The following is an 18,476-nucleotide window of genomic DNA, read 5'->3' on the forward strand; positions in this document are numbered from 1 at the left end:
GCCCCTCCCTTGTCCGTGCCGGAGAGCAGGTGCTGCCCTTGCCAAAAATGTATCTTCAGATCAAGAACTTCTTGCTTCGAACCTCTGCCTGGGTTCGCACATTGCAGGAAGCCAGAGCTGGCTTGCATTTGGGTTTCCTAAGTGATTTCACAGAGAGCCAGTTTGGTGTGGTGGTTCAGGCATCAGGCCAGGCACCGGGAGGCTGTGAGTTCTTGTCCTGCCTTAGGCACGAAGCCAGCTGGGTGACCTTGGGCCAGCCACTCCCTCTCAGCCCTGGGAAGCAGGCAATGGCAAACTACTACTGGTATCTTGCCAAGAAAACTGCAGGGACTTGTCTGGGCAGTCTCCGAGAATTGGACCTGATTGAATGTATTTTTTTAAAAAAAGTTATTTCATTCAGGAATTTGGGAGTCCTTGCATGGCTCCCTCATGCAGGGAGATGGTGGCCTGGCCAAGCTCTCAGAGCAGGGTGCCATTCAACGCATTGGGGGCTCCAGGTTGGGGAAGGCAGCTTCTCCGTGCATACTGGTCCCCTGGCAAGGGAATCCCCAAATCTCTGGGATGGATTTCCCAGAGGCTGGCTTGGCATTTATTCTGTCTTTGTAGTCCCAGGCAAAGCTAAGCACCCTCTTGCAAGAATATTCCAGAAGCAAAAAGGGTTTGAGAGCTAGATGGCTGCGCTCAACCTGAAGAAGGTCAGCCTGAAGGTTTGACTTTGTACTTTGATTCTTTCTCAATGGACCTCTTTTACAGCACGCACACAGCCAAGCTCAGAAAACCGGTGTTACGAAAGTATGATCTGTGAATCCGACCCCTGGTTAACCCAGTGTTTCTCAACTTCGCCGGCTTGAAGATGGGTGGACTTCAACTCCCAGAGGAGTTGAAGTCCACCCATCTTCAAGCCGCCGAAGTTGAGAAACACTGGGTTAAGCAATCGACTCCTTAATTACTAGATATCACATAGGAGGCAATCGCCACACCTTCGAACAGAACTGGGAAAAACAACAACTACGTGATACAGTAACTACAGAAATCCATCATCGATAATGATGTCCGGCTATAAAGTCCCCTCTACAAATAGGAGAGAAACAGGCCATCAAAGGGGGGGAGGTTCCTTTCAAAGCAAAGCATTTGGTACCACCCCACCCCAGTTGCAAATATCCTTCGGATTTCCAGCCCGGCTGATTCTGCTTTTCGGATCCGGCGCCGCGGGCCCCAAACGAGCCGTTTCCTTTCTTTTGCAACATCGCCCCTCCACCCATGCCCCCTCCCGGAACGTTTTTTTTTTTTAAAGTCCCTCTTCTTGAAAAGCAGCAGAAGGGGAAACGACGTCTGCCTATCGGGTTTTCCCCCAAGGGCTGCCAGCAATTCCGCCCCCGACCCCCCAAAAAAGAGCAGCAGGCGAAAACAAGCCCGCAAAACAAGAAAAAAATCAACCCTCCGCAAGCTCTTTAACAGAGCCCGTCCCGCAGCCTCTTCAGCTTGGAGGAGAGTTTCCGCCCCCTCGTTAAAAAGGAAAAAGAGAAAGAGAAAGAGAAAAAAACGCAGCACGCCGGCAAACTTTTCCTCCGCCCTCCTCCGCCCTGCTCCTCCTCTTTCGGAGTCTTTTCCTTCCTCCGCCCTCCGCCTCCCGTCCCTCCCTGTGAATGGATGAGCCGCTCGCTCGCGTCGGCCGAAAGCGTGGGGCAATCCGGAGCCGATCGGCGATCGAGCGAGGGAGGGAGAGAGGGATGGGGGGAGAGATGGCTGGGCTTCTCCCTCCGTGACGACGCGGCCATCTTCGCCCAGGGTCTCCGGCAGTAGCCGGCCCGCAAGTCCGGGGCAAGCCGCCGCCGCCGCCGCCGAGGAGGCAGCCGCCGGCGGGCGAGGGGGGCGCGGTGGCGCGGACCTCGCCGGGCATTCCGCCGCCCGCCCTGGCCCCGGCCCCGGCCGCCGCGCGCGCCCGCATGTCCTACAAGCCCAACTTGATCGCGCCCATCGCGGCGCCGCTCGGCCCAGGTGAGGCGGGAGGCGGCGCGCCCGACCGGCGGCGGGGGCGGCGGGGGGGCGCCTGGCGCCGGGAGGGCAGGGCCGGCCCGCCGCGCTGATTCATCCCCGCCATTGTGCGCCCTGCCCCGGGGGTGCCGCCCGGCGCTGGCAAAGTTTGGATCGCGGGCAGAGCGCCCCCCCCGCGGCAGCCTGGCTCCGTCGCGCACCGGAGGGGCGGCCCGCCTCGGCGGCCGGGCGGGGGGGCGAGGGCGCGCTGGGGATGAGCGGCGCCCCCCCCGCGCCCCCCAGGCGGCGGCCGGCGGATTCGGACCGAGGCCGGAAGGGAGGCGCGGCGCGTGGCCTCGCCCCTGCCGGGGCCGCCGCCGCCGCCGCCGGTGACCGGGCGCAAGTGCGCGCCGCGGAGGGAGGCGGGGAAGGGGGCGGGCGGGGGCGGCGGGCCGGGGGCGCTCGCTCGGCCCCCGGCCCAACTCTGGACATGCTCAGAGAAGCGCGGGGCTCGGCGGGGTCTTTCGCCCTCCCCGAGGGGCGGCAGGAGCGGAGCGCGGGGTCTGCCCGTCTCCCCCGGGAGCGAGGCTGGGGGAGCCGGTTGAGCGTGCGGGGCCTCTGCTCCGGGTCGCCCGTGGAGTTTGCTCCCGGGTGAGTGCAAGGGCTTAGCGGGGGCTTCCGGCCGCTGGCCCGGCTCTGCCCGCTTTGAACAGACGGGAGAGGGGCGACCCTCCTCGCGGAAGTTCTACCAGTGGCGGGACGGGTTCTGAAGGAGCGTCCGGCCGCTTCTCCCCATCTGGACCCCCACCCCTTTCCTCCCTCCCAGCTTCTAACTTTATGCACTTTATAGGGCTCCGCTGTACAACTTTCTACCTACTGTATTTTTCGGTTTCTTCCCAATGGGTTGGGTATCTCCCCTAGATACGTTGGGGCTACCACTGTCTGTGCTGGCTAGGGATTCTGGGAGCTGTAGTCTCAGCACATCCCAAGGGCCCATCATGACAAAGACTGGCCTAGAGACCCGTTGCCCTAATGCCTAATGCCAGGGAGCGGGCAGCGGCACCCAGGTCAGAGAGCTGACTTTTGGCTCTGGGTTGGTGGCTGGAATGGCCAGGGTAAAGGGCCTCTGCAGTCATTTCCCAGAGGAGGAACCTCCAGCTGCAAGAACAGTCTACCCCTGAATACTGAAGCGCAATTGGTTGCGGGGGGGGGGGGCGGTCAGGCGCCTGGGTGGCTTAATCTCCAAGTTATTCTCCTCTGGCTCTGTTGCCTGATCCAGCAGAGGACCTTTTCAGACCAAAGCAGAGAACTTTGGAATCAGCGGTTCATTTCCCCAGTCTTGTGCATCCCGGCCAGCAGCAGATCTCCATGTTTCCCACTGGAGTTTTCTCAGCCCACTTGGGAAATGCTCAGGATTGGGGCCTCTTGCCTGCAGAACTCCTTCCTAGCCTAGTCAGGATTTGCTTCCCTTGTGTGAGCTCAGAAGCTAAGCTGGGTCTGCCTTGGTTGAGTTTTGGGGGGGGGACTCAGGAAATCCCAGGACTGGAGGCCGGACTAGGAAGTTGAAACCACTTGGTCTTGCTGCCAAGAAAACTACGTGGCTGGGCCTGGTGTCCTTGATTTGAGAGTGAGGTTACCTCTTTGCTACGTGGGAGCGTGGCTCTGGACCCCCAGATCTCTGGGCCGGCATTGACTGTCCACAAAAAGGACATCGGATGACCTTTGGCTGGACCTACGTTTGCCCAGGGTGGCTGTAGGCCAACTTCCCCAACCTGGTGCCCTCCAGATGTGCTGAGGATTCTGAGGATTGAAAGCTATCGCTTCTGGGAAGGTGCATGTAAGACACACATGTGGGCTTTTCTAATCTTTCAGGAAGCAGTGTTTTCTCAGGTCCCCCTTCCTCTGTGAAAATACTGCCTCTTTCATTCCCCTTCTCCCTTTCTTTGGGTTTTTCCTCCCTTCTCTGCCCCGTTTCGCTTTCTTTGCCTTTTTCTTCGCCCTCTCCTGCCAGCAAAATTCCTTTGCATTTCTTTGGGGAAGGGGCCTATGGGTAAGTGGCCATAATTATCCTAATTCAAAGAAGATTTCTGGCATAAGGGAAGGATTGCCAAAAGGAGCTGAGGTTTGGGATCTCGGGCTCCCGGCCACTGGAATTCTCTGCTCCTGCTTGAGGTTCAGGCGGAACTTCAGTTTCTGTGGTGTGGGTCCCTCTCGGTGGCAAAGCAGCACTGTGCAAAAGCTGTTCGCATCTGGCAGGGTGTCATCCCCAGAAAACTGCCCTGCTTCCCAGCTGAAATCTGGCAACTAGAATTAGAAAGCTTACAGGAACTGACCCTTTTCATGTTTGAGAGGGATGTCCAGGTTGAATTAAGCTCCCCTCTGGCCAGCTGAGAGTTGCTAGGATGAAGTCCAGCTGTGGCCTTCCAGGTGCGATGGACTTTGCCTCCCAGCCACTCTAGCCAGTGTGCAAGGGACGATGGGAGGTGTAGTTGAGAGCATCTGGAGACCACCATCTGGTGACCCCTGCTGCATCCTGGGAGACGGGGTGGAGGGGAACTTGCAGTCGTAACAGCTGGTTGAGGTTGGTGCTCAGAGATTCACTCCATTTTGTTTGCCGCAAAATCATATCTGCCCGTGTGTTTTGCAAGGGTGAAAAGGCCATGTGGGGTTCCCCGTCTGAATTCAGGACCCCATCTTCAGCATAAGCTAGGCGGTCTAAGTATGCTCCCTTCCTGTGTAGAACTACAAACTCCAGAATCCCAGCATTGGACTATATCAAGAATGCTGGGTGTTGTAGTCGCAACCTCTGAATAATGATGGGAAGGCTGGATTAAACTTTAATGTTACAATACTCTGGTTGTTAAAACCCAGGAGGAGGTAGCATTATGGGAAGGGTTTGAATAGAGGGACATTTAAAAATATTGCTTGTGTGAATCCCCTCCCAAGATGGTTCAGGTTTTCTTCTAAAATTTGGTTTCTGCACCATTAAATTTAATGGGTAGCACCTTGGTTCATACTATAGGCTAAACCAGTGTTTTTCAAACTTGACAACTTTAAGTGTGCTGGCTGGGGAATTCTGGGAGATGAAGTCTTCCCGTGCTGGCTGGGGAATTCTGGGAGTTGAAGTCCACCCATCTTAAAGTTGCCAAGTTTGAGAAACACTGTGCTAAACCATAATGTAGGGTTGCTTTTTTGGGTTTATGGAAGTTCTGTGAACCTAGCCAGCTGTGAATTAACCAGCACCCTCCGTGCCTTTTTAGGGCACCAGCCAGCCTGCAAAGGCCTCCTGAAAATGAGTAAGGGCAGGTATGCCCCCAGGTTCATGCACATCTCCCATGCGTGGTGGGCCTTGTGCAAGAAAACATCTTCCTGACAGATTCAATCCAGATACTATAATTTCAAGGATGCTTGAGAACCATGCATTCATTTTTTTCCTTTGGGAAGCTTCCTTGTGTTTTATGTGTGGGAAATTCCAAAGGGACCCTCAACTCTGGGGGAAGAAAATCTGGGGACCCAGAGAAAGTCCAGATAGGACTACAATGAAGAGGGGGGCAGGGGTCTGGGACGTGTCAAGGCGACAGGGTCTCCTTCTAAGACAGCGGCAGCTGCACATCTGGCACAGGAGTGCCGATTTCCCCCCGATATTCCCTTTTGTCCTGCATTTTGGATGGGAAAAGTAATTGCGACATTTTGGACTGCCTCGAAGCGGGGGGGGGGTGGGGAGGAGGGAGGAGAGCCAGCCATCTGCCACATCTGAAGGATGACTCAGGCCGCCGGGGAAGATGCTTCCCAAATTTATTCTGCTCCCTTTCAAGACGTGAGAATCATCCAAAATGCAATTAGAAGGGGGAAAAAGAGAAACCTGAAAACCCTATAAGGATCTTCCTGGGAATGCTCAAGCTTAGTCCAATCGAACCTGAGCTGCTGCTTTTTTTTTAAAAAAAAATGCATCTCATTTCTTCTGTGGAGAAACAGGTTTTCCGGGGGCGAGGGGAGGAGAGGGAAGCCGAGAGCATTCCTCAGTGTCCAACATGGTTTCTCTGCCTGCTTTGTGAACTAGGCACACTCCGGCACCCTGGCTGCGGGCCAGCCCAGGAGACAAAGGCAGCCGAGGCTGAATGCCCCCAGTGTTTGGGCTTGCAGCTCCCATCGCGAGGGGCCAGACGCCAGCAGGCCCTCTGGGGCTGATGGGCTTTGTATTCCCCAACTTCTCTAAACAGTTGAGCTCCGAGCCTGTCCTGGGCTGGTGCTGAGCCCCCTTGGAGGGACCCTGCCCGCGTGGGGATCCTCCCTAGATGGAAGCGGTTGATCCCCCGCCCCGAACCCTGGCCCTGCTCTGCAGCTCCCCGAGATGCTCCGCGCCGGGAGGAGAGCCAGCTTCCGGGCTTGGCTAGATGGACTTTGGGGGTTCCTTTCTGAAAGCTTGCTGTTTCTAAGCGAGCCTGGCATTGTTTGGATTTCCTTCCGCCACCCACCCTCACCCTCCAGCTGGGCTAAGCTGGCAAGGCTGCAAAGGCGGCCATCTGCATTGCGTTTGAGGGGGGCCGGTGCCGCAGCCAAGTCCGAACCCCCCCTCCTTTTGTTCCTGGGGGCCTGCTGCAGCGGAGAAGGCTCCCGATGCTCGCGGCTATGTCTTACTACGTGTTTGAGGGCCAAGCAGCAGGTAAAGGCACCCTGGAGGGGCCCCCCTGTCTTCACTTTGGGGGGGGGGTGGAGAGAGAGAGAGTCAGCCTTGGGATGAGTTCTGGAGGTTGGGCTTGTGTGGGGCTCAGCATCCCTGGAGGAGGCGGACAGGAGGAGCTGGGCTTCGGAGGGGAATCGCGGGCATGCCGAGCCCTGGGCAGGCGGGCCTGTCTTCACCATGGTCCCCAACACCCAGTTCTGATGGCGAGGGCACCCACCAGCCCCATTTGTCACCCTCATTGGTGCTCCACAGCCAAAAAAGGGGAAGGGGCGTAGCTGATTGGGAAAGACCCTGATTCTCTGGGCCAAGATGCCCAGTTTGGTGCCTCCGCCTTGAATTCCTGGACTACCGCTGCCAGGTGAGGATATGCCGCAGCCGGTTCACATGTGCTGTAAATCACCATGTATGTGGCTGTCCGTAGGTTGAGTCATGGCAACTGGATTTCTTTCTTTTGGTAGAAACGTTTCACTGCTTGTCCAAGTCTGGGCAAAGGTTGGTGAGGGGACCCCATATATGTCTTCCAGGGTGGCTGCGTTGTCCCTGCACCTGAATGGCTGTTGATTGTGCCACGGAGGTGTGGATTGTCTTTGTGCAGTCAGGGGTGTTCTGAGCACTACACTGGGGAAACCAAACAGCCGTTACACAAGAGGATGGCCCAGCACAGGAGGAGCAACACCGCAGGACCAGAATCAGCAGTTTACCTTCATCTAAAAGAAAAAGGACGCTCATTTGAGGACAACAATGTTCACATTTTGGACAGAGAAGATAGGTGGTCTGAGAGAGGGGTTCAGGAATCCATTCATGCCAAAGTGGAAAATCCTTCCCTCGATAGAGGCGGAGGCCCCAGACACAACCTGTCCCCCATTTTTCGTGCTGCTCTTTCATCGGTCCCCAGGAAGATCGAGACCACCAGGAAGGCCACTCTTAACGATCCACTGGGGGACGAACAAAGGATCTAGGAGTAAGGCATCCCAAAGGCAATCCACACCTCCACGGCCCAGTTAACAGCCATTCAGGTGGAGGGACAGTGCAGCCACCTGGAAGACATATATGGGGTCCCCTCACCGACCTTTGCCCAGATTTGGACAAGCAGTGAAACGTTTCTGCCAAAAAGAAAGAAATCCAGCTGCCGTGACTCAACCTAGAGACAATTCCACCTGGATGACTGGGAATCTTCATTGACATGTACGTGGTTTTGTCTTCGTGTTGTGCAAAGTGGGCTGCTGCGGCTGATTTGTTTTGACGTGTTTTGCGGAAAACTTTAGCGTGGATATATTCTGTACGACCCCCCCCCCAAATCTAAGTATTTGCTGAAATATTGGAACCTGATATCCTGCAGCACCTGAACCCCACCGCCTACAACTTGGTCACCTGGCCTGCGGAGAAATAGTGGGGTTTCACCTGAACAGGGGAGTCCGGATTAGGTTATTTTAGAGCCCCTTCCAATCACCTCCTTTTCTGTGGGTGATTCTGCTGATGATTTACATGGCCGCCCATCTCGTAGCAATGACTCTGGGCAGCCATTGCAAGTAATGCTACGATCACAAATATGGCCAATAAGAGCGGCCATTTTTCTGTACGTCGGAGCTGGGGAGGACATGGAAAGTACACAGGAAGTCCCAAAAGTTTTCTTTTTCGAGACAGAAATGACAACGCTTCTGGCATTTATATTTGTTTCTGCATTAGGAGTGCAATCTCTAATTGCCGTTAATGGAAGGAAGAGCAATAGGTGATGCATTCTCCCCCCCCCCCCGCCAAACTGACATTTATCTGTATTTTTTTTCCATTCTTCTTTTGGGATTCAGTCTCATCGGTTGCATTTTCTCTCTCCAAAGCTCATTCTCCTTCCACCATCATGGCCGGCTCGGGGCAGTACAGACACCTGATCAATGATTACGGACCCCCATCTCTAGGCTATGCGCAAGGAGTGCAGGTAAACACTCGGGTCTCGCTTTAATGTTACCGGGCGCATGGACTATTCAGTCACTTGGTCAGACACGTGATATGGATGGTTGGAAATGATGATGATGATGATGGTATGAGTCCCTGAAAATTAAAATGGATTAAAATAGGAAGGTGGAAGTGCCTGGTTTTGTTTGTTATTAAGGGCTGTTCTACTATTATCTCTGCCTGTGATAATGCCTAATGCAAGCATTTTAGTTTTCTACAACTTATCAGGCAAAATAGGTATAGGTAGTCCTTGTTTAATGACCATTCGTTTATTGACAGTTCGGACTTACGACGGTGCTGGAAAAACTGACTTATGACCAGTCCTCGCACTTACAGCCATCGCAGCATCCCCAGTCGTGTGATCACAATTTGGGCGCTTGGCAAAGTTTGCATTTACGACTGCCGCAGGGTCCTGTGGTCATGTGATTGCCAGTTTTGACCTTCCCAGCCAGCTTCCGGCAAGCGAAGTCAATGGGGAACAGCATGATCCGCTTAAGGACCATGTGGTTGACTGCAGTGATGTGCTTAACAATTGCTGCAAAAAAGGTCATAAAATCGGGTCGGATTTGCTTAATGACCACTTTGCTTAGCAACCAAAATTCCGATCCCAATTGTGGTTGTTAAGTGAGGACTACCTATACAGAGTCAGATAAATGGTACTGTTTTAATGGCTATGCTTCTGGAACACCTTTGTAATGTAAGGTTCAGTTTCACCCGTGGATTTGTCTGCTTGGTGGGATAAGACATGTCCTGCAAATGATAGGCATTGCACATCGAGCCCAGCTGTGCTCAGACTGTTTATGGCTTAGCATGGGTGCGTGAATTCAGCCACTGGCATTTGTGAATTAGGGTTTAGGGTTTAATGTGTTGGGTACACCCAGTTATGTTTTATTCAAGGTATAGTTAAGCAAACTTGGTTTTGCTCTTCTCCCAAAAAAGGCTACTCTGAGCAAGTTGCAATTTTGAATCCCAAAGAACAGAGGCCTGTACGAAAAATAGGTCTTGTACTGAGCTGAGATATAAATGCATGCCAAATAAAAATATTATTAGCTTGGGAAGAGAATGATTTTTGCCACTGCTAAATGATGAGAACCAGAGGACAGGATGTAGCAATTCAATTCTAAGCTTGATTGCTCTGAAGTAAGGTCCACATTTATCTACCAGAAAATGTGGTCTGCGTCTACAGCAGGCAGGTGTCAAAAAAGTCAAGAAGGCGTCCACAGCCATGTGATTGCAGCCACTGACTTGACAACCCCACCCCCGGAGACGCCCCCGCTTGCTTGGAAGTAATGCTGCTTGCTACTGAACAATACCATAAGACACCGTTCTAAATGAATAAGCATTGCTCTGCTCGTTTGCAACCAACCTCTTTTGATTTATTTGTGGCTTAATTCCCGTTTTCTTTTCTGCTGGTAGGGGACCGGCAGCAGTCAAGTCCCCCAGAGCAAATACGCAGAACTTCTGGTCGTCATAGAAGAATTAGGAAAAGAAATTAGGCCTACGTATGCCGGAAGCAAAAGTGCCATGGAAAGGCTAAAACGAGGTAATCGGGCCAGCCTCGTGTGATGGGGAAAGTGTTAAATCCTGTCGTTTTAAACCACCTTAGCTTCTAGTCCTCAGGATTATACTGAGCAACAGGCACGGTGTTTAAGCATGCTTGTAATCTCTCCTTCTGAACTTGCAACGTGGCTGTTCCAGGTAGAGCTGATGGAAAGATGCAAGGAGGCTATTTGGAGCAAATTGGGAGGAATTAACACAATCAGGGTCAGTCTCACATTGTCTCTCCAATGAGCCAAAGTAGCTTGGCCTTGTTGCTTCTTTCATCCGTTGAACTCCACAGCTAGTTAGCTCATTGCCATGGTGACAAGCCTCAGGGTCTGGTTCATACATCCTAGTAGGCTGAAATCAATTAAATCCAAGTATCATTTAGGGCAAAGTATGAACTAGGCCATTACGAATTCTGCTGACACACTGTGACTAGGTGCAAAATGCAGGATATTTTCTAGGAATCCTACCCAAACAGATTTCAGAGGTGAAGGAAGGAAAACAGCAGCATTGTCTATTTTGCACAAATACAGAGCCATTCCAAAAATGGAAACTAAGCTAAGTGCTTAGGAAGCCCCTAAAATGAACCGGAACCAACTTAAAGACGGGCAGTAAATATGATTTCCTTTGGAATTTTGGCTCCTTATAATGTTATTTCCCTAGTAAGAAGTTAGTTGCTCACTCATCTGGGGAAAAAAAGGGCATCTTCAAAAACGCAGAAAATATTTTATCTATTTTACAGGTATCATTCAAGCAAGAGGACTGGTCCGAGAGTGTTTAGCAGAGACTGAGAGAAATGCAAGATCTTAATATCCATCTCTTTTGAACCCCACCTCCTCCCACCTCCAAGAGAACACAGTTCCCTTGGAAATGATGGAAACATTCAGACCAACCCTTAAACTGACAATTCTATTTTTCCTCTTCCAGCCTTGGACATTGCCCTTTCCAACGATGGGTCTGTACCCAAGGATTTGTGTGCCCAATACAATTTCTGGATGCCACACCATTTCCCTTCCTCCCATTCAGACACTTCCTTCCATTGTGTCGCAGGCTGCTTTTGAAACTCGCTCCGTTTCAGCAGGCTACCATCCACAAATGTGGGTCAGTAAATCCAAAGCCTCCCCTTGGATGAACGGAAATTGTTCAGAGCAGTGTTTCTCAACCTTGGCAACTTTAAGAAGCGTGGACTTCAGTTCCCGGAATTCTGGGAACTGCAGTCCACACTTCTTAAAGTTGCTAAGGTTGAGAAAAATGGTCCAGAGGATTTTTTTTTTTTGTTCCCCCCACCCCAGATCCTATTCCTAGTTGGGTTCTCCCCTCTCCCATTTAACCTGTCAGTTGCACCCAACATCCTCTGCCCGCTTTCTGCCTTCGCTCTCCAGACTCTCCCCCCCCCCCCCGAGGATCTGCATTCAGGGCCTGCACAGCTTTCCAAGGGTCGCTTGCTGAAATAGAGCTGGACAGATTTCCCTAATAGAAATCCCTCGTTACATGTTTTTCTAACAATGCGTCAATACTTCTACGTATGTTCACGTAGAACACCATTACGTGGATGAGGTGTAGACATCCACACAGAAACCAGGATCTTTTACAATGCACCAAGGTAAACACTTAGGATTTGCAGGGTAAGCCTCTTTGAAAAAAAATGCCTTAACCACCCCAAATTAACAAGCCTAACAGCCAAACCATTTCAGGAATTGTTTTTAATGCTGAGGAGTATAAAGGTCCCCGCCTTCTGCCCGTCGAACACCATCATTATCATCCAGAGTATTATATATTTGGCCCGCAGACCATAAACTGCATCCCAAATGTCCCCTTTTGCATGAGTTTTCCAAAATCATCCAAAAACGCACGCATTCCTCCCAAGCAGAAAACAGCCAATTCAGACCTATCGCCAGGCCCCAAATTAACAATCCTCCCTTTCCCAGGTTTAAATTGTAACTTGGCATCTTTGTATGTATTTATTACTTGACGTAATAAAGCTTATTTTCAGTAATTTCTGTCGTTGGACAGCGGAGAGTCCTGTGCTCTAAAGCCTGGTGGATGTACAAGTAATTAAAATTATTACAAGGGGAGAAACACAGGGGCTTGGTGATGGAGGAGATTAAGAAAACGAAAGTAAATGTCCATTCAGAATCATTCCAGTGTGTAGGGGTGGGCCCCCAAAAAGGGATCCACCTTATTCTGATTAAACGATGCAGTGCCATGCTGGCAATGCTGCGTTCCAGAAGACAATTCCGTCTTGCCGTTCCACCACCTGTGGCGGTGGGTGGTTCGCCGTGCTCATCTGTTCTGCACGCGCTGGCTCCTGTGCTACGTTGTCCGCTGCTTTGAGACCGATCGAATGCATAAACTAGGCCAACTGGATATAACAATTTAATATCACGGGGACCAAGCTGGAATGCTGCCTCTGTGCGTGCCACCAAATGACTGCAGGCAAGCAGTAGTTGGTTCTTTCGAAGCTCGGTGAAAGGGTATGCAGGGAGAGGGGGGAGAAATAAATTATGTGAAATCTCAAAGAATGCCGTGAGCTAGGCTCTGGAAATTGATGCGCAGGCCTCTGCCCCCTGCGATGATCTCCCCTGCCCCCAATGAAAGGGAAAAAAATAATAATGGTGCCATCGCGCATTGTAATAATGCAAGAACTGACTGCCGTCCTCTGCTGAGTCCTAAACTGTTCTTTTTAAAAAATTGGAAATATGCATCAGTTAGAGTAGGGCACGTATATAAGACAATGGTAGCCAATGCCGTCCGTGTTCCTATTTGTCCTCCAGGGTATGCATTTCTTTCAAGTGCCTTTTCCTTTCGAGGTTTCTCCTTGCTTGCTGCCTCTTTTCTTCCTTTTTCTTCTCCAACTCCTGTTTCTCCCGCACCACAGCACTGGACTGGCCTTTGTAGAAAACGTCCACTTTCTCCTGGAGGATCCCTCTGGCTTTCAAACGGTTTGTTTCTAGGGACCTTGTCTGATGGCACTAGGGAAGAACAACAAGTGTCTGACTTTAGGGAAGGCAGCTTGCCTTGTCTGGAAACATTAGCTAGGATAGGTAGTACTAGATTAAAAACCAGAGTCGTTTTTTTTGTGAGATGGGTGGCCATACAATTTGATAAATAAATAAAAACTGTTGGGTCACAGACATTCAGCTGAGAGAAAGAGGCCAGAAGAACCACTGAGGAGACTCAATAAGCCAGCAAAAGCTCCCAGAGGGACCCATAAAAGTGAATAGAATGAGGACAAGTGCATGGCCCACGCTGAATGAGCACATGGGCCACACTGTATTAACACCCGTAGTGGGATCAACAGGATGATGGTTCAGCCACCAGTAGCTGAAAGAATGCTTCCATCTAGATCAGTGTTTCTCAACCTTGGCAGCTTGAAGATGGGTGGACTTCAACTCCCAGAATTCCCCAGCCACCCATTTCAGATCTAAACTGCTGGCTGGGGAATTCTGGGAGTTGAAGTCCACCCATCTTCAAGCTGCCAAGGTTGAGAAACACTGATCTAGAGACAGCTGGTTTCAATACAATTGCAGATTGAGCTAAAACTTTTCCTGGTAGGATGCTCAAACACAGACCTAAACTTAGTCCACGCCCAATCGTAGGCGTGCTTACAGCAGGAAAGATTCCCGTCTAGTCATCCGGATAGGACTTTTACTCGCTGCAGGGATCAGGCAGCCACCCATTTCAGATCTAAACTCGGGTAATTTCCAGATCTTAACACAGCAAGGTATAGAGCAAGCATGGAAACTAGGGACCCCTGCCAGGTAAGGGAACCAGAACCAGCAGGGCAATCACCTTGACCACAATCCCTGTAGGAAGGTGCTTCAGAACGACACAGTTGTTGGTTTTGTTTGTTGCTTGGCCTCCAGGCCCAAAGCCACGGACGAACTGTTCTTCTAAGTCGGCTTCGTTCAGAGGAAGAAGATCACCGGCGCTCTTCTTGCCTGCTCTGAGGACCCGTGGCCCAAGGCAGTGGCCCAGTAAGAATCGCTTGTCCCCAAGCCTTGATGTCCAAGGGAAACAGCCCCGTTGGATCAAAGAGTCTGTCAAGCGAAATAAACTTGATGGAGGCATCAAAACAGGTGGAAGTGGACTTTTCTAGCTGCAAGACAGAAGCAGGAAGATGCACCCAATAACAACCCGTAAGCTTCATTGATTAGCAAAGCCTAGCAAGCAGCAGATTTCCCAGTTTGGCTGAAGGAGGAACCGGCCCAATTTGTACGTCCCTCCAACGAGCCTTATGCAATGCACAGAATGTCTGGTTAACTCCACGGAACTGGCGTGATATAATTAGGTAGCCGGGGTGGAACTGCAGCTGCAAAAAAGGTTAGACTGTCCAGCGGTTTAACCACGCCCACTTTGGAGAAAGTTCTCCATGCCCCGTGCCAGGCAATGTATTACCTGCTCTCTGAATGGCTGTCAAACTGCACCTGGGTCTCCCTGAGCAGCACCTTTTTGCTGCAACCCAGCAGAACCAAGTCAGGTGCTTGGCCTTCTGCGTGTCCCTTTTTTCGTTCTGCACACACTCTTCTCCAGCCTTCTCTAATAAATGATATCCCAGCTGGGCAGCTCAGCAGGAAGGCGAGGGAGGGATAAACACACGCTGGGAGAGGAGGAGGGACAGCGCATGGCTTTCTTCCCTTCCGCAGACTTTTCTCCTCTTACTATTCTTAGAGCAAGTTAAGTTGATCAACTGACTGGATTCCAAGATGCTGCCAAGAAGTAGTGGCACTAAAGGGAAAACAAAAGAGAAGAAATCTGGCTTTTAAAAAATCAGAACTAGAACAACTTTTAGTCAGCACTTCAAAACACACACACCAAAATAAGCCATCATAAGCAATACAGGTATAATGGACTCTGAAACATAATTAGTTTGATCTGAAATCAAGCTTGTATATCTTCTGGCTTTGATTCAAAGCCATGGCCTGACTTGAACCTGAGTGAAAGCAGCCCTTTTAAAAAGCTCCATTTGATTATGTTGCTGAACTTCATTGCTTGAAAAGAGGTTGCCTCCTGAGATACTATAAGCTGTCCTCAACTTATGACCATTCATTTAGCGACTGAAGTTACGGCAGTGCTGGAAAAAATGACTTACGACCGGTCCTTACACTCACAGCAGCCGCAGCGTCCCTGCAGTCACGTGATCAAAATCCAGGCGCTTGGCAACCAGCATGTATTTAGAATGGTCGCAGCGTCCTGGGGTCACATGATTGCCATCTGCAACCTTCCCAGCCAGCTTCCAACATGCAAAGTCAATGGGGGAAGCCGGATTCGCTTAACAACTGCAGCAAAAAAGGTTCTAAAATAAGTTGCAACTCACTCACTGACCACCTCACCTAGTGACAGAAGTTCCAGTCCCAACTGTGGTCGTAAATTGAGGTCTACCTGTACATCAGTGTTTCTCAACCTTGGCAACTTTCAGATGAGTGGACTTCAACTCCCAGAATCCCCCAGCCAGCTATGCTACATCATCAAAACATTTCCAGTTCAGTGTTTGATCATTCCCAATCAACACTGGTACTGAATTGTACACTTGCCAGCTATTACAGTCTGTCCCTCCAGTGGCATTTTTTTCCCCAGAAGATACATGGATGTGGAAGGGACAGATGGACAGGAGGCCACTGACCACGAGGTGAGAAAGCAGCCAGTTTTGAAGCCAGCTTCCTCTCACTTATCTTCTCCCACCCTCTGCAACGAAGTCACAATGCAAGGCTTGCCACTTCAGTTGCCAAGGGAATCAACGAGATGGGAAGAAAAAGGCGGCGTTCTGGACTCCACTGCAGAGCTGGCGAGGACAGCAGCACTGCATTGCCACCAACCGCCAGAGTAAATGCAGCTTGGCCACCGTCCATCATGGTAAGAAGCAATCCAGGTTTCTCCGCTTTAGATCCAGGGCTTCCCAAAGTAGAGGCACAGCTGTGTGAACAAGCAAGCGTGCCCAGATCCTCTTCAGCCACATTCTAATCACTGGATCCTGATTCTGATCTTAAGCATCTGAAGCAGTGATGAATGTAGGGGCGTACTTTCTTTTTCCACATGCAAACTCCACATGTATGTTTATTCAAATGACACAACGGGCTACAAACCGTAAGCGGGGCGTGATATTTGCCACCTCTCCTTGATCAACATTGTGGAAATGAAGATCAAGGATCTGTATGCTGAAGTATGTCGAAAAAGCCAGCAGCGTCCACGGGGCACCCTTACTTCTTCGCACGGCTGTAGAGGAGGGCTGCATTTACTCTGGCCAGAAGGGTGGCTTTACGGAGAAGGAGCAGCAGCCGGGGAAAGACACCAAAGGGGCCTTTGTGGGCCCTGCTTTGGCCAGTTGGAGGAACTCAGGAAGGAGGCTGACCCGGGTCTCCACATTCCCACAGATGGGACTGCCCCACCGTCACTGGCTCTGCCTCTTATGGGAAAGCGGGGCTGCTGGGGGCCAGGCTGGCATGCCAGGTAGCAGCTGTGTTCGCCAAGACCCAGGTTTGCCTTGGCTGCGTTCACACCACCCTCTTCAGCGGGTCTGGAGATCCACTCCTGCTCCCGACGCTCTTCCTTTTCTTCCCTCCTGGATCCGCGTTGCGCAAAGCAAAGCCCATTTCCTTTCCTTAATGCTGCGCGAAGCCAGGAAGCAGGTTGGTTCAGGATTCCGCTGGGGCTGCGCCTTGCCCAGGCTCGCGCCTCCTCTCCAGCTAGCCGTCAGGTCAGCCCCGCGGGAATGCTGGGTTAGGGCTGGAGAAAGGGGGGTTCAAATCCCCGCTCTCCCCCACCCCCCCACGGAAGCTCTCCGGTGGTTTGGGATCATTCGCTCCGCCTGGCCTACCTCGCAGGGTTGCTGTGGGCTTGGGATCGTGGGAAAAGGACGAGGGGGAGGTGGTAAATAGGCACGAGCAGCTGCTGGGTCGGAGCGGGGCACCGTGTAGGGAGAAGCTTTCCCAGGGACGACCTGCCTCCCGCTTCGGTCGGTCGCGGCGCTTCCCCTCGCCTCGGGGCAACCCAAACACAACTAGGCCTCAGCCCCGACGCGGCTGCGCATGCGCCGCACCCGCGCGGCAGTCTGTCTTCCCTCCAATGGCCGAGACGGGAAGGAGCCAGTCCCAGAGAGCACCGCCCCGTTCCTCACTCGTTGCCCAATCCCAGCGCGGGCGGGGGAGGTGAGCGCGCCCGCCCCCCGCCTCCCCCGGCCAATAGCGTCGCGCAGCCGGCTCGGGAGCCAGCCAATCAGCGGCCGCGCGCAGCCGCGTCGCGAGCCTTTGGCGTCTGCCTTGAAACCTCTTCGAATCTCAACCGCCAACCGCGGAGGGGAGGGGACCGCGCGACGCTTGGGCTTCTCCCCGGCCCGGCCTGCGCCTGACGGGAGCGGGGCGGAAGGCCGCGGGCTGTAGGGGAGGCAAGCGGGTACGTAGAGGCGGGATTGGGTCGGAAGGCAGGGACCGCCGCCGCCCCGACGGGAGGGAGGCAGGCGAGCAGGCCTCCTTGGGCCACCAGCGACCTCATTTCTTTCTCCTGGCACGCCCCCAAATCATCGAGTGGCATGCAGGTCGTCCAATCACTGGCCGCGCTGGTTGTTGATACTCTAGCGGCGGCCAATAAGGGTGGAGGGGGTGCGCTCGATGAAGGGGGGTCGATGAAGGGTTGGGCTCGAAGCCAGTCAGCCCTGAATGTCAGCTCAGCCTACCTTGCAGGGTTCTTGAGAAGATCAAGGGGGGGCACAATAGCTGCCCAGAGTCACTGGGATTGTTGTTGTTGTTGTTGTTATATTGAAGGGAGCCGATTTGTTTTTGGTTTTTCAATTTGGAGGGACGCAGTAAAAACTCAGCACAAAACCAGGACGTGGATAGCTAAGCCAATCCTGGGGGTGCTTGGCACAGCGAAGATGCTCCCGTGCTTCTGCCAGATTGACTTCCCTCTCTTAGTAGAAGACTTACTGTCTTTGTTGCCCTGGCATGAGAAGATATCACAAAAGGTTTCTGCTTCCCGTTACTGTTTTCCTGTTAGAATCTATAGAAAAGGCTCTGTAGGGAACTCCTCTGAGTTCTTCAACGTTGGTTTGGGAGATGTAGTGACTTCTGACGCTTCCTTTTCAATTCAAGAGATGTGGATGCCTGCCCTGATCAAAGCAGCCAGGCCATTTGCCATGCATGTTGTAATTCTTTCTTTTAAAAAAAAAAAAAAAAGCAAAAACATTCAATATCGTTCACATAGCATTTCTCTTTCCTAATCGGTCCTATCTCCCAATTTATTTATTTATATATAAAACGTGTCTGTGTGTATATATATATATATGTGAATATCTTCTCTGTCACCAGTTTTGAATTGTTATTTATTTAAA

The 18,476-nt window shown here is 51.9% G+C and overlaps 2 protein-coding genes across 3 annotated transcripts; one reads left to right on the plus strand and one right to left on the minus strand.

The window, feature by feature from the left end:
• Positions 1 to 1,836: 1,836 nt before the first annotated feature.
• On the plus strand, positions 1,837 to 12,149 carry CDK2AP1 (cyclin dependent kinase 2 associated protein 1). Its single transcript, XM_063315521.1, has 4 exons — positions 1,837 to 1,998; positions 8,494 to 8,591; positions 10,025 to 10,151; positions 10,896 to 12,149. Exons 1-4 carry the CDS (start codon positions 1,947 to 1,949, stop codon positions 10,961 to 10,963), a joined length of 345 nt encoding a protein of 114 aa, XP_063171591.1. The 5' UTR covers positions 1,837 to 1,946; the 3' UTR covers positions 10,964 to 12,149.
• MTRFR (mitochondrial translation release factor in rescue) lies at positions 12,100 to 17,139 on the minus strand. Of its 2 annotated transcripts, XM_063315519.1 has the most exons (3): positions 16,968 to 17,139; positions 13,946 to 14,252; positions 12,100 to 13,125 (listed from the first exon to the last, which is right to left on the minus strand). In XM_063315519.1, exons 2-3 carry the CDS (start codon positions 14,222 to 14,224, stop codon positions 12,913 to 12,915), a joined length of 492 nt encoding a protein of 163 aa, XP_063171589.1. In that variant the 5' UTR covers positions 14,225 to 14,252; positions 16,968 to 17,139; the 3' UTR covers positions 12,100 to 12,912. The 2 variants fall into 2 exon arrangements, with proteins under 2 accessions (XP_063171589.1, XP_063171588.1); XM_063315518.1 differs by lacking the exon at positions 16,968 to 17,139 and having other exon boundaries at positions 13,946 to 14,328.
• Between the last annotated feature and the right edge of the window lie 1,337 nt (positions 17,140 to 18,476).

The sequence above is a fragment of the Candoia aspera genome, chromosome 15 (assembly GCF_035149785.1).
Source record: "Candoia aspera isolate rCanAsp1 chromosome 15, rCanAsp1.hap2, whole genome shotgun sequence".
In the NCBI taxonomy this organism is placed as follows: Eukaryota; Metazoa; Chordata; class Lepidosauria; order Squamata; family Boidae; genus Candoia; species Candoia aspera.

What these genes read in the sequence shown, in the direction of transcription:
- CDK2AP1 (XM_063315521.1), top strand. Translation starts at nt 1,947, where the DNA reads ATGTCCTACAAGCCCAACTTGATCGCGCCCATCGCGGCGCCGCTCGGC. An exon ending in GCTATGCGCAAGGAGTGCAG is followed by an intron (nt 8,592 to 10,024) that starts GTAAACACTCGG and finishes TTCTGCTGGTAG; the next exon opens with GGGACCGGCAGCAGTCAAGT. An exon ending in CATGGAAAGGCTAAAACGAG is followed by an intron (nt 10,152 to 10,895) that starts GTAATCGGGCCA and finishes TCTATTTTACAG; the next exon opens with GTATCATTCAAGCAAGAGGA.
- MTRFR (XM_063315519.1), bottom strand. Translation starts at nt 14,224, where the DNA reads ATGCCTCCATCAAGTTTATTTCGCTTGACAGACTCTTTGATCCAACGG. An exon ending in CTACAGGGATTGTGGTCAAG is followed by an intron (nt 13,126 to 13,945) that starts GTGATTGCCCTG and finishes GTTCTTCCCTAG; the next exon opens with TGCCATCAGACAAGGTCCCT.